Genomic DNA, 11395 nt, shown 5'->3' with positions numbered 1-11395 from the left:
GCAGCAGTGAGCACGAGTCGCGAAAAAGACGCGGGAGGGTTGGAAGCGTGGGGATGGAGGGAGACGCGACCTGACGCGAATTGCTAAAGTGCCCCTTCCCTGCACGTGATAACCAGAGCTAATGCACGGGCCATCTCTCGAGATGGAGCGGCCGAAACATCGAGATACTCCTGGAGAGAGGTTCAGTCACCCCTTTCTTAGTTGTAATGAAGCTGAGAAACGGGTTGCAGTAACTCCTATCAGATAGCCGCAGTGTCGGGACCATATAAACTTCGGTTAATAGAGTGAACTTAAGCAGAAAATGGGTTGGCTTTCAGATGAATGGACATCATTAGAACCAAGGAAATCTAATTATTAAGATCAATGTTCTGTGACTCGGAACGGACCTCTATTCTACATGGGGTATACTTTCATCCCAACATCAAAGGTGCCGCAGAGACATAATGACCTCGGCTCTCTGGGGTTTTGGGGGGTGGGAAGTAGTTCGTATATACACATATACACGACCATGACGAGTTCATGCTTCTTCACTGGCGGGCTTCTTGTGTCAAGAAGGTATCTTTGTAGCCCGATCCGTTGTGGATAACGAAAGCAAACCATATGCACATGATATAGAAGATGATTACGCATATTTGCGAGGTGTTATGCGGACTCCCATCATTCACTTGATGGTAGTGACTGGTGACTGAACTCATGGTCGGGTTTTGGTGGCTCTTTCCCAGGTTGAGAGGGGGCTGCTCGCGTGCGCCCGCGTGTGACCCGCCTGGAAATGGGGATGATCTCCCCTGAGACAGCCGACTAAGGCACCATCTGGGGCACTGCAGCCCCTGATTGGCAGGTCCTCCGCAGAACAGGGACCGCAACCCGTTGGCCATTCCAGGGGACCCGCAGCCAATTTTTGCCGTGTTCCACGCACCAACGTTGTTCTCAGGGTCTTCGAGATTTAGCTTCAATTGCACCATCACCCCCCACGAAGCCCAGACTTCTCAGGCGTCATTTCTCCTCGACCGGGAGTGACCGGTGCCGGGTCTAAAGTTTTGCACTTTGCTCAGCTTGATCATTCCTCCTCTCATTTACTCACATTCGTGTCCCGTACGATCTGTAACTCACGTTCTTCAACTCCTCTGGGTTGGTTTCTCTACTTGCCGTCAGCTTCTATGGCGGTTGACGTCACGTTGCATTCCAACCGGACTGGCACCCGCGACAAACCAACCTTCAAGATAACCTACCTGACACCCGTCTCAGCGACCCGAGTCGGGTGAACATCGCCCCCGGCTTTAAAGAGATCGGTCGAGATCCGGGGGACGGGCAGCGAGTATACAGCAATCCGTACATCGCGCCATGCTCCGCGACGCCCGCTCCGCCGACCCGCTCCTTACCCACCACGACGACGACAACGACCGCGGCCGCCCATCTTACCGCAGCCCTAGCCGACGCACCAGCCCGCTGCCCTCCCGATCACACCTTTCCACCACCACCAAGACCACCACCACCACGGCCCGCGCGTACGTCGCCCCCGTTAGCACCTCCCCCCCGCCGACTTCGCCTCGTGGCTTGTCCGCTCGCCCAGCCTTCGCCCGCCGCAGCCCGGCAGCGGCAGCGGCAGCGGCAACGACAACAACAATGCGATCTCGCAGCCCCGCCCTAACCACGGCGGCGGCGGCCGGCGCCGAGGCCCGCAGGCGGTACACGTACGCCGCCTTCTTTCTGGTCGTCTGCCTGGTCTCCTTCACGGTGCAGACCATGCTGGCCTCGGAGATCCAGCACGAGCGCGGGTGGGACAAGGCCTATTGCATGCTGTACCTGACGCACGGCTCGTGGGTGCTGCTGTGGCCGCTGCAGCTGGCCGTGCTCTGGGTGCGGCGGTCGCCGCCCGAGCAGAGCTGGCGCCGCTTCTGGGACGGCCACGTGCGCACGCTGCGGGCCATCGCGCTCGTCGTGGAGACGCGCGACGTCAAGGCCGCCGCCGCCGTGACCACCGTGAGGGAGTCCGCCGTCTACGGCCAGCTGGGCGGCGGCGTCGGCGGCGGGAGCGGGGGTGGCCTGCTCGAGTACGGCCACTCGCCCGTCAAATACCTCGGCAAGGCCACCGCCGTCATCACGTCGGCGCTCACCGTCGCCGGGCTGAGCTGGTACCTGGCCGTGAGCATGACGACGCCGAGTGATTTGACGGCCATCTACAACTGCAGCGCCTTCTTCGCCTACGCCTTCTCGGTGCCGCTGCTCAAGGAGAGACTGCGGGCGGACAAGATGCTGGCCGTGGCCGTGGCCATCGTCGGCGTCCTGGTGGTCGCGTATGGCGACGGCGCGGACGGAGGCCCCGAAGAGTCGTCCTCCTCCTCTTCGGCCGCGTCGCCCGGTGGCGCCGATGCCAGCAACGGAGGTGTGGTGGACCCCGCCGCCAGGTTCGCGGGGAATCTCATCATCGGCGCCGGCTCCGTGCTGTACGGGCTGTACGAGGTCCTGTACAAGCGGTTCGCGTGCCCTCCCGAGGGCATGGACGCCACCAGGGGGGTCATCTTCGCCAACACCTTCGGCAGCCTGATGGGCGCCTTCACCCTGCTGGTGTTGTGGATTCCGCTGCCGGTGCTGCACGTCCTCGGGTGGGAGAAGTTTGAGGTTCCGACCGGCGAGACTGCGTGGCTGCTCTTCATCAGCGTCATCATGAACATGATGTTTTCCGGTTCGTTCCTCGTGCTCATCTCGTTGACGAGCCCGGTCCTCAGCTCCGTCGCCTCGTTGCTGACCATCTTCATGGTGGCCATTGTCGACTGGTTTGTGACGGGGACGCCGCTGAGCGGGGCCGCCGTCCTGGGCGGGCTGCTGATCGTCGCCGCCTTCGTCATGCTGAGCTGGAGCACGTGGCGCGAGATGAACGAGGAGGAGCGGAGGAAGCAGATCGACCTGAGCAGCGGCGACGAGGATGACTAGTGGCAGATACGTCGGCTGGTCCGGACGCGGAGGGATTGCTTTGAAACCCCACACGGCTTCATTTGGTGCTCCGGGTGTGATCACCAAGTGATCACCAAGGGGAAAACTCCCAGGCTGGTTCTTTGCTTGTTTTTTTTTGTGTCTTGACCCGGGAAGTTCTCTAGCTGGGTTCCGTGGGACAGCTTGTAAGACGAATAGAGGACAGGGATACGCAAGATTTCGGCGTTGGGGTGGTGTTCAGACGTGTCGCATGGCTCTGCGCGAGCCGCTAGATCCACTAGAGACTCTCCACGTCACATTATTATCTCATGGCATCCCATACACAATCTGGGAGACAATCGCATATATCCGACGCGCATGAAACGGTAGAGTTCATTTCTGATACTACACAGCCCAGCTTCATTCGAGTGAGTCGGGGTCTTGTTTTCGTACGTGGTCTAGAACTCCAGGGGAAGCCGCTTGCTGGTGGGAAGCCCGACACTTACCAAGCATTGCGGTAGTCGCCACCGTTGTCGTTGGTCGAGAACGGCGAGTCGTGGATTTTGAGACGATAACGCGAGTCGACGTTGGAACGGTCTCCATTAACACGGCACGTATCCAGGACCTGCTTTTCGCCGTGGCTGTTGAATATCCAAGTGGACGAACGGCATGAACAGTTTGATGAGGACGCTACAGGAAGCTTTATCTCGACTGGGAACAAAAGGGTTGGTCCCGCCCTCAGCTTCCTCGAGCCCCGTCAGAACCGGGTTCCCTAACGAGGACACCTTCGGCCTCGACATGCCACCCGGTCTGGCTCTCTTCCACCCATTCGACAGCGTCCAACCACGCCTCTCGGTCTGATGAGTCTCCGGTTTCGAATCTGCGAAGATACTGCCAATTGTGTACTCCGCCCTGGGCCGGGCCCTCCTCCATGATTACATGCTCATGGGGTCCGGTATGAGACGCATCGACCTCGCTATCTTGGTCGTGATCGTCAGCGGCGTTCGTGTTGTTATCGTTGACGTTGTTCGGTGGTAAGGGGGCAGCCGCAGAAAGCAGCATGGTTTGCAAGGCTAACTTGTAGCAGCTATTTCGCTCCAGCCACAAGTCCGATGCATCGACATGGTCCATTTCTTTCTCGTCGAGCAGAATGTCATTGCGGGGTACGAGCTGGAGGTACAAGCTTTCGATGCGGGGCAACCGATCCACGAGCATTCGAAAATGTGTGCCAACCGGGAAAATGGCAATGTACGAGAGGGAGGTGACCGTGGGGGGGACCATCATAACGTTGAGGGGGGCCTCCTCACAGCCGAGCAACGACCCTAGGATGGAGGGAGGACGTCGGTCGAAGAAGTGATATGTCCTGTAGACGCGAATGGAGGAGTTCTCGTTCAGGAGCAGGTGGGTCCAAGGCCTGATCGTAAACAGTTCCGTCCGGACGTAGTCGCGCTCCGTGGAGCACTTGCGCGAAGCTGTGGGAGCAGCCGGACGAGCTCCCTCGGACCGAACAAGGCGGGGCAGCGGCGAGCTCCTTGAAGAACGGTCCATCGACAAGGACAAGATATGCAGGCGCTCCTCGGTGGAGAAGAAGTCGGCGTCTCCGACATATACCATGCACGAGAGTAGCCGAGCCAGTGTCTGCGGAGAGGCGATGAGGGTCAGCCTCAAGGGGTTCATGATGTCAAACAGCATATGCCAGAGCCAGTTGTTATCCCCATTATAGACTGTGGCGGAGCTGATTTGGGCGGCATATTGCGCTTGGGTGTCGCTGATCGAGTTCCATCTTGCTTGCTTCCATTCCTCCAGACTCCTGCTGATTCGAGAGCCACTGCTTGGGTCAGTGGTTGTCGTAGAAGGGAGTGCTTCCTCGCGACACACAACAATGGTGAGTGAGCGAACATGGCGCGCTAGATTATTGGCGCGCAAAAACGCCAGGATGGAAATGCTCTCGGAGGGGTCATCCGACTGTGGCTCCGAGATCTCGTTGGGTCGACTGAGAAGTTGGTCGCAGGACGCCAGGCGCCAGACGACGTGGCGGAAGAGCAGAGGCAGAACAACTGCACGCCATGTTTTGTTGACAAGGGAGGCCTTCTTGAGCGGACAGTCGGGGTTATAAAGTATGCTGCAGTCCGGCTGATCGTTCAGCCGATGCTCGGAGGGCGCGGCGTGATCGAGCGCATCGAACACCTGACGTAGCAGTTCTGGTGGGAGTGCTCCCACCGTCGTTCCCTGGACAGACATCTTGCCGCTTGATTTTCCTTGTCATTCTCCTTTGCCGGACCTGTAGGTATAACACCGAAAGTTCCTTGACCTAGTCGGCGCCAAAGCCCGGAAAAATGAAGGTGAATGCGAGTTGCACTGGATTGCAGTTCCTCGTCAGTTGCTCGCTGGGAAACTTGAGGGACCGCGATGCAGCGGCCGAGGTGGCAGCGCGGCGGTTAAAAGCAATTTCACATCGCTTAGTGGGAATTTTTACATGGAGAGTCTGGACGGAGAAATGTGCTGCTGATGATAGTTGGATAGGGCGCTCGGTTGTCTCGAGGGGAGTTGCAGCGGGTGATCTCATCTCAGAACCTGGATTGAAGCTACATGGAGCTAATGGTGGGTGGGGTTTCAGGGTTCCAGGGGTCCCGACCGTGCGGGCAGCTGGAGTGGTAGGTGCCCCACCGCCATTGGTCCAGCGGCCGAACAGCAGCTTCTAATCTCAAACACATAGTGTACTACAGTACTTGTAAGTAATCCGTACAGAATTAGACGGGTACAGGTTAATCCGTACGGTTAGTTGTTACATAGTGTAAATTAGTTACTCAGTAATTGCCCGACTTGACCTTCCTTGATGACTCTCTTGCTCGCATTCTTGCACAAGTTTCGGGTATGTACAGTATATAACCTGAAGCAGCAGCACCAAAGACCCAGAGCAATAACCCTCTCCCGGTGCATACTACCAATATTCTCGGTCCATTCATGATGGGCGAATCCCATTGAGCCAATCGACTATATTTGGTCCCCGCGTGGAAACACATACCTCCTTACCTTTCTGCGAGTACCTGAGGCGCCTTCAGCGCGTGCGCCCCTCCCCTTCTTGATTCCCATCGATGCGCTGGATCCAACATCTCCCGGCTAACTTCCATTCTTGCATCCAGAGAAGCCACTGCAATCCCGAGTTTAAGCATCCTTCACGTGGCTTGCCTTTTCGTTCAGCTCTTCGGCGTGCAGCACCTCGGTAATTAACTTGTCTTGACGGCGAGCATCCTCGCCGGCCTCGAAAACTGCAACGAACTGGTCAGTCAACCTTCTCACACAGCATCAAACCTCAACAAGCTGGCAACAGAAAGCGAGAACATACGGAAGGCGAGCTCCTCGAGAGAGCGGCCGGACGTCTCGGGCCAAAGGAACCAGATCAGGACTGCCTCGACAAAGATCCAGCAGCAATAGACGAGCAGGAACTTCCAGCCGATAGCCTGGGTGCCTGTGTTGATATCCGGTCAGCCGTCGCCCACAGGAACGGACTCTTGTGTGGCCCGTATCGGCGTGTTTCACTAAGCGTGCGCGCATGCAAACTTACCGATGGGGTTGACGTTGGTGCCAAAAAACTGGGCCGCCTTGCCCCAGAACTGGAAGATGGCGATACCGCGGGCGCGCTGGGCGAAGGGGAAGATCTCGATGAGGTAGGCTGCCGACCGACCACCATTAGCAACCTATCCCGGGCCGTCTTTCTCGTCTTTCTCGACTCACTGTAGGTCAGCGCGTTGAAGCACAGGTTGTACGCCGGGCTGTAGGCGTAGATCCAGAAAAGCGATAGCTTGGCCGCCACCCGGGACCGGTCGACGATGAAGATGGCCGTGCACGTAGTCCAGGCGACGTATACGGCCAGGATGGACAGGATGCCCGTCAGGTACATGGTCCGCCTCCGGAAGCGCATCACCACCAGGGCCGCGCTCACGCCGCACACCAGCGACCAGCACTGGTTGCCGAGGTTGTACTGCGCCTGGAAAGTCGGGTCCGTGTAGCCGATGAGCTTGAGCACGTCGCCCAGGAAGTACGAGATGACCACGTTGCCCGACAGCTGCGTGAACAGGCCGAGCAGCGAGCCGATGATGAGGCGCCGCCGCATGCCCGCAGTGCGCACCAGGTCCAGCCACGACCGCTTCGAGTTCTCGAGCTCGATCTGCAGCGTCGCCTTGATCTCGGCGATCTCGGCCTTGACGAACTCGGACTCGGCGTTGCCCTCGGCGTGGTACGCCACCAGCACCTCCTCGGCCTCCTCGATCCGGTCCTTGCTCAGCAGGAAGCGCGGCGACTCGGGCAGGAAGAAGACAAACGTGACCTGCAGCAGCGATGGCGCCATCTGCAGGAACGACGGGATCCGCCACGACCAGTCGTTGTTGATCTGCTGCGTCCCAAACGTCGTCCCCGCCGCCACGATGGCTCCGATAAAGTAGCACGTGTTGAAGAGCGACGTCAGGATCGGCCGTTCCTTGGGGTAACCCAACTCACCGATCAGGCAGGAGCCCGCGACGATGGCGTAGGGCAGGCCGAAACCGATAATGCCGCGCGCCATGATGTACATGGGGCCTAAATCAAATGCCTCGTCGCTTTAGCTAGCCCGTCGCCTACGCCGGACAGCTGGTGGTCGGCAGCACTACTCACCGTTGATCGCGAGGCCCTGAATAATGGTGCCAATGATCATGATGCAGGAGCCAAACATGATGCACCATCTGCGGCCCCAGGTGTCGTTGACGAGCGGGATGAAGGGGAGACCGATGACAGAGCCAAGTGGGAGGGCAGAAGCGAGGATGCCATTGTATGCCCCGCTGGGGTGTCCAAAATCTGGAGGCGAGAATTAGCTCCCCGTTTGATCTTTTTTTGTTCTGTCATTCTTTTCTTCCAAGGCCATCGGGGAGCGCCCGGGCGACTCACACTCTTTCCACGCCGGCAGAAGTTGGGCCGAGTTGATGATCTGCGAGTCGAAACCAGAGGTCATCTCGATGCCGATGACACAGGGAAACAACAAGAAGTACATCCTGCGCAGGTTCGGTTTCTTGTACCAGGGCACCGGATCCTCCATCGCCATTCGATGGATCAGATTGTCCGGACTAGCTCCGCCGCCGCCGCCCATCTTGGCCGGGATTGCTGTACCGTCTAAACGCTGTCGAAAAGAAAACAAAAGTATGGATCTCACCAAGTTCAGGGTCCAATTCACAGTCCCTGGCCGATAAGATTTGCTCTGAAAGATGCGGAGACGCCGAAGGGCCCTGCAAGACACAATGAGACCTTAATTAAGCCTGGCTGGGGGATTCCGGTGCTGGAAAAGCATATAAAGGGACCAGCATGTCTCTCCCTATCCGAACGAGGCAGCTAACATGATTGGAGCAGTCATGTTGCTAATCCTGACGTTTGACGCGTGCATGCAACCGGAAGGATCTAGCAGAATGGGATTCGATGGCTCCGTCCGCTCAGTTTCACTCGCTGTCTTGTCCATATTACACCGACACCACCCTGACGGGTCTTCTCGGTCGGGGAATATTGGACGCCACCGAACCAGAGCAGGTCGGTCTGGCCAGAGCTATGCGGCCAACTGACGTTGGCGTGTTCACCAGCGTCGATCACGCCTAAGTTGTGGCGGCCCCCCCCCCTTCCACCCGCCGGTGTAATACGCCGAGGCCTTTAACCCCGTTCTACAGATGCGGCGTGGGGACATTTCTCCTCTATGGCCGAATGCATCTACATCTAATACTCCGTACGTGCATACATGTCCGGGGTGTACACGGGACAACGGCAGAGCTGCTGCTTTAGCCGCCGGCCGCGGCGCACCAGGGCGCAGCGGATAGATCTCCTGTATCGTTCTGAGGGGTGTGGAAGCGAGTGCTCCGTCGGCATGGTTGGTTGTCGAGCCGGCGGTTGACGCGGCGCAATCACGACTGACTGCATATATATGAACATGCAGCTCGGCCGGTGCTGTGCCTCAAGTTCTCTCCGCACGTATGTTGTGCCCCGAGATAGCTCCTCTCGTTCTCTCGACTTTCGGCGACGAAGGAGAGGAAATCGAGGTATAATACCAGAGAAGAAGAAAAGGTGTAAAATGGGACAGGACACCAGCTATGTCCGGCTCGTTTCAACCCCCAAAATCGCACAAGCTGCAACCTGCCCGCGAGCGGCTCATCCGGCCCGTCATCAGTGAGCTTGACGTTGCATGAGCGAGCTGCCGTGGTGGGGCAGACGCGGGTTGTTAGAAATGATACCACCTGGGCCCCTGAACTTCGACCCTGGTCGCCCGTTATTGCATGCATGCTCCGGCTCCGGCTCGACTTCTGCCGGCCACGTCGGCACTTCGTCTTGGCCCACCACTTATTAACTAAATTACACTAACAACACGCTTCGAGAAGCCATAACTACTCCGTACCTAGTGCAGAATTCGACTCGGCAACGGCTGGCGCCCGTCGTGGCTAAGCTTTGCCCAGAAACGACAAATATTAACTGGAGCCGCGCCAAAAGGGCTTGGGATGAGCGCGGCAAGTCCCTGGACTTGGCAACCTTGAATCGAGGGCAAGTACGGAGGGAAGAAGACAATATTAGCTCCGGAAAATTAGTTAACCTTGACCTGGCAAAACAAAACAGTTCGCAAGAAGGGAGATGGTCGCCAACAATCCACTGCGTGTTTCGCTTTTTCTATTGCGCATTCCGGCCCCCTTCCGGCAACCGGCAGCCCGCAGCCACCATGCACGAAGCTAGAACTTCGATGATTAATTAGGCCGCAGACGGACCGGGCAAGACCGGTTCGGTTTACCCCTTTTCGATGCCGAACGTATTCGTTTATTTCGTATGTATGTACATATGTACGATACGCACCGCTTACTAACCTTCATTCGCGGCTGTTGTCGGACCAATCAGGCTGCTGCTTGATTCGTAGGGAAGGGCCGCACATATATTATTATTATTATTATTATTAGTCCTACACCGCTATGCTAATAAGCATGCCGGAGCCTCTCTAGTTATATACAAAGGAAACCGTGCCTAATAGGCCGGATAAAAACCTCTGTCCCTCCTTTAACGCCTAATCTAGAAAACTAATACACTACAGAGAAAAGGAGAAGTGGCTAGAATAGCCCTATAGAGGCCTTGCCTCCCGGTCTAGCCTCCTTACGAGGCGGTATTCCGGAAGCCTCCCTAGGTCCATTAGCCACTGTAGAACCCTCCTTGCCAAACGATGGTTGCGGGCCCCTATACCCCGTAAAACGAGGTCTAGGTCCCTTTGTGACCGTATTTCCTAGGATTCCCACGTTCGGCTTCTTGGTGGGTTCGGGCACCAAACGACAAGGTGCTCGACAGTCTCCCTCCCTTGGCCACAGGCACAGTAGGGGGTACTGACCCCTGGGACTTGAACCCTGAATAGGAAGTCGCGGAGGCCAATAGCCCCCGTACGGGCCTGTACCAGTAGGGAGCTCTGGGCCTTCGTTAGGCCCTGGTGCCTTTGCAGGCCTTCCCCCGTAAAAACTAGGCGTGGGGGGTCCTTGTCTGACACGCGCCATATCCTCCTACCGGCTTGGTCGGCCCTCCAGCGGTTGCTCCAGCTAGCCACCATGGCCAGTTCCGTAGCCCGTAGCCTCCTCTGTAGGGTCTGTAGGGGGGGTTGACCCCCTCTGCAGCCCTCCTGAACCCACTGCCGGACTGTCGACCTTGCTGCCTCTAGGGCTGTAGGCTTCGGCTCCTGGCCCCCCGCACATATATGTATACATACATCCTACCCCTGTTTGTCCTATCGGCCGAAACCTCCGGCAGATGGAACCGGGGGAATCAGAAGCATCTTATTCTGCGTTGATGCTAGGCCATGTGAATGAGTGAGATGAGCACGGTCTTAGATAATTAGTTCGGCGAGACTTTCGGAGCAGAGCCCGGCACAGAAATTATTCCCATTGATATACTTCATCAGCCCGGTGTTAGGGATATTAGCAGCAGAGATCAATTTGACGAGTGTGCTTTGGGGGTTCCATACGTGAGCGAGGGCGGCACCAAGCACCCCCGGTGTTGGCCAACTGCTTGGACGGGTGGAGCCATGTTAAACATTGATACATTCTGTGGACTGGGTACCTGGTACCACCTCCGTGTCTACCTAGGGAGTTTCCATACTACAGATACGTAGGAAGTTTACTGCATGGAGCGGTATGTACGGATTTCACATGCAGGAAAGTTGGACATATTAAAGATCATCCCGACCTGCGCACCGGCTGCTCAGGGATTTGATCCCAGCTCTAATCTCTGATTATTACAACTAATAATTACCTAGGTACGTAGGTAGCGCTAGGCGGACAGCGCCCTCATATTGGTACCAGACCTGAACCCATGGAATGTTCAAGGATAGAGCACGAATTAGGAGGGTCACCTACACCAATGTTCGCTGTCGGGCGCATCCGTGAGGTTCTTCTCCAGGCTAGGCTCGATTTTGCACTTCCAACATTTCTCCTCCCCCTCAATGTAATGGGTAAAC

The 11395-nt window shown here is 57.1% G+C and overlaps 3 protein-coding genes across 3 annotated transcripts; 1 reads left to right on the top strand and 2 right to left on the bottom strand.

The window, feature by feature from the left end:
- Window positions 1-1586: 1586 nt before the first annotated feature.
- Window positions 1587-3298, top strand: P884DRAFT_251372 (uncharacterized protein). The gene is made up of 3 exons (XM_069440688.1): window positions 1587-1988; window positions 2034-2444; window positions 2511-3298. Exons 1-3 carry the CDS (start codon window positions 1624-1626, stop codon window positions 2929-2931), a joined length of 1197 nt encoding a protein of 398 aa, XP_069293832.1. The 5' UTR covers window positions 1587-1623; the 3' UTR covers window positions 2932-3298.
- A 19-nt stretch (window positions 3299-3317) lies between these two features.
- Window positions 3318-5400, bottom strand: P884DRAFT_287859 (uncharacterized protein). Its single transcript, XM_069443903.1, has 2 exons — window positions 3417-5400; window positions 3318-3328 (listed from the first exon to the last, which is right to left on the bottom strand). The coding sequence occupies exon 1, from the start codon at window positions 5149-5151 to the stop codon at window positions 3649-3651; it is 1503 nt and encodes a 500-aa protein (XP_069293831.1). The 5' UTR covers window positions 5152-5400; the 3' UTR covers window positions 3318-3328; window positions 3417-3648.
- A 675-nt stretch (window positions 5401-6075) lies between these two features.
- P884DRAFT_211214 (general substrate transporter) lies at window positions 6076-8029 on the bottom strand (the record flags this gene model as incomplete). The annotated part of the gene is made up of 6 exons (XM_069439070.1): window positions 6076-6179; window positions 6257-6379; window positions 6476-6583; window positions 6646-7485; window positions 7561-7740; window positions 7831-8029. 6 exons carry the CDS (start codon window positions 8027-8029, stop codon window positions 6076-6078), a joined length of 1554 nt encoding a protein of 517 aa, XP_069293830.1.
- Between the last annotated feature and the right edge of the window lie 3366 nt (window positions 8030-11395).

This window comes from Thermothelomyces heterothallicus (genome assembly GCF_042370625.1).
Source record: "Thermothelomyces heterothallicus CBS 202.75 unplaced genomic scaffold P884_scaffold_35, whole genome shotgun sequence".
Lineage (NCBI taxonomy): Eukaryota > Fungi > Ascomycota > Sordariomycetes > Sordariales > Chaetomiaceae > Thermothelomyces > Thermothelomyces heterothallicus.
The sequence above is the reverse complement of the archived record's forward strand: the minus strand, read 5'-3'. Positions and strand labels throughout refer to the sequence as shown.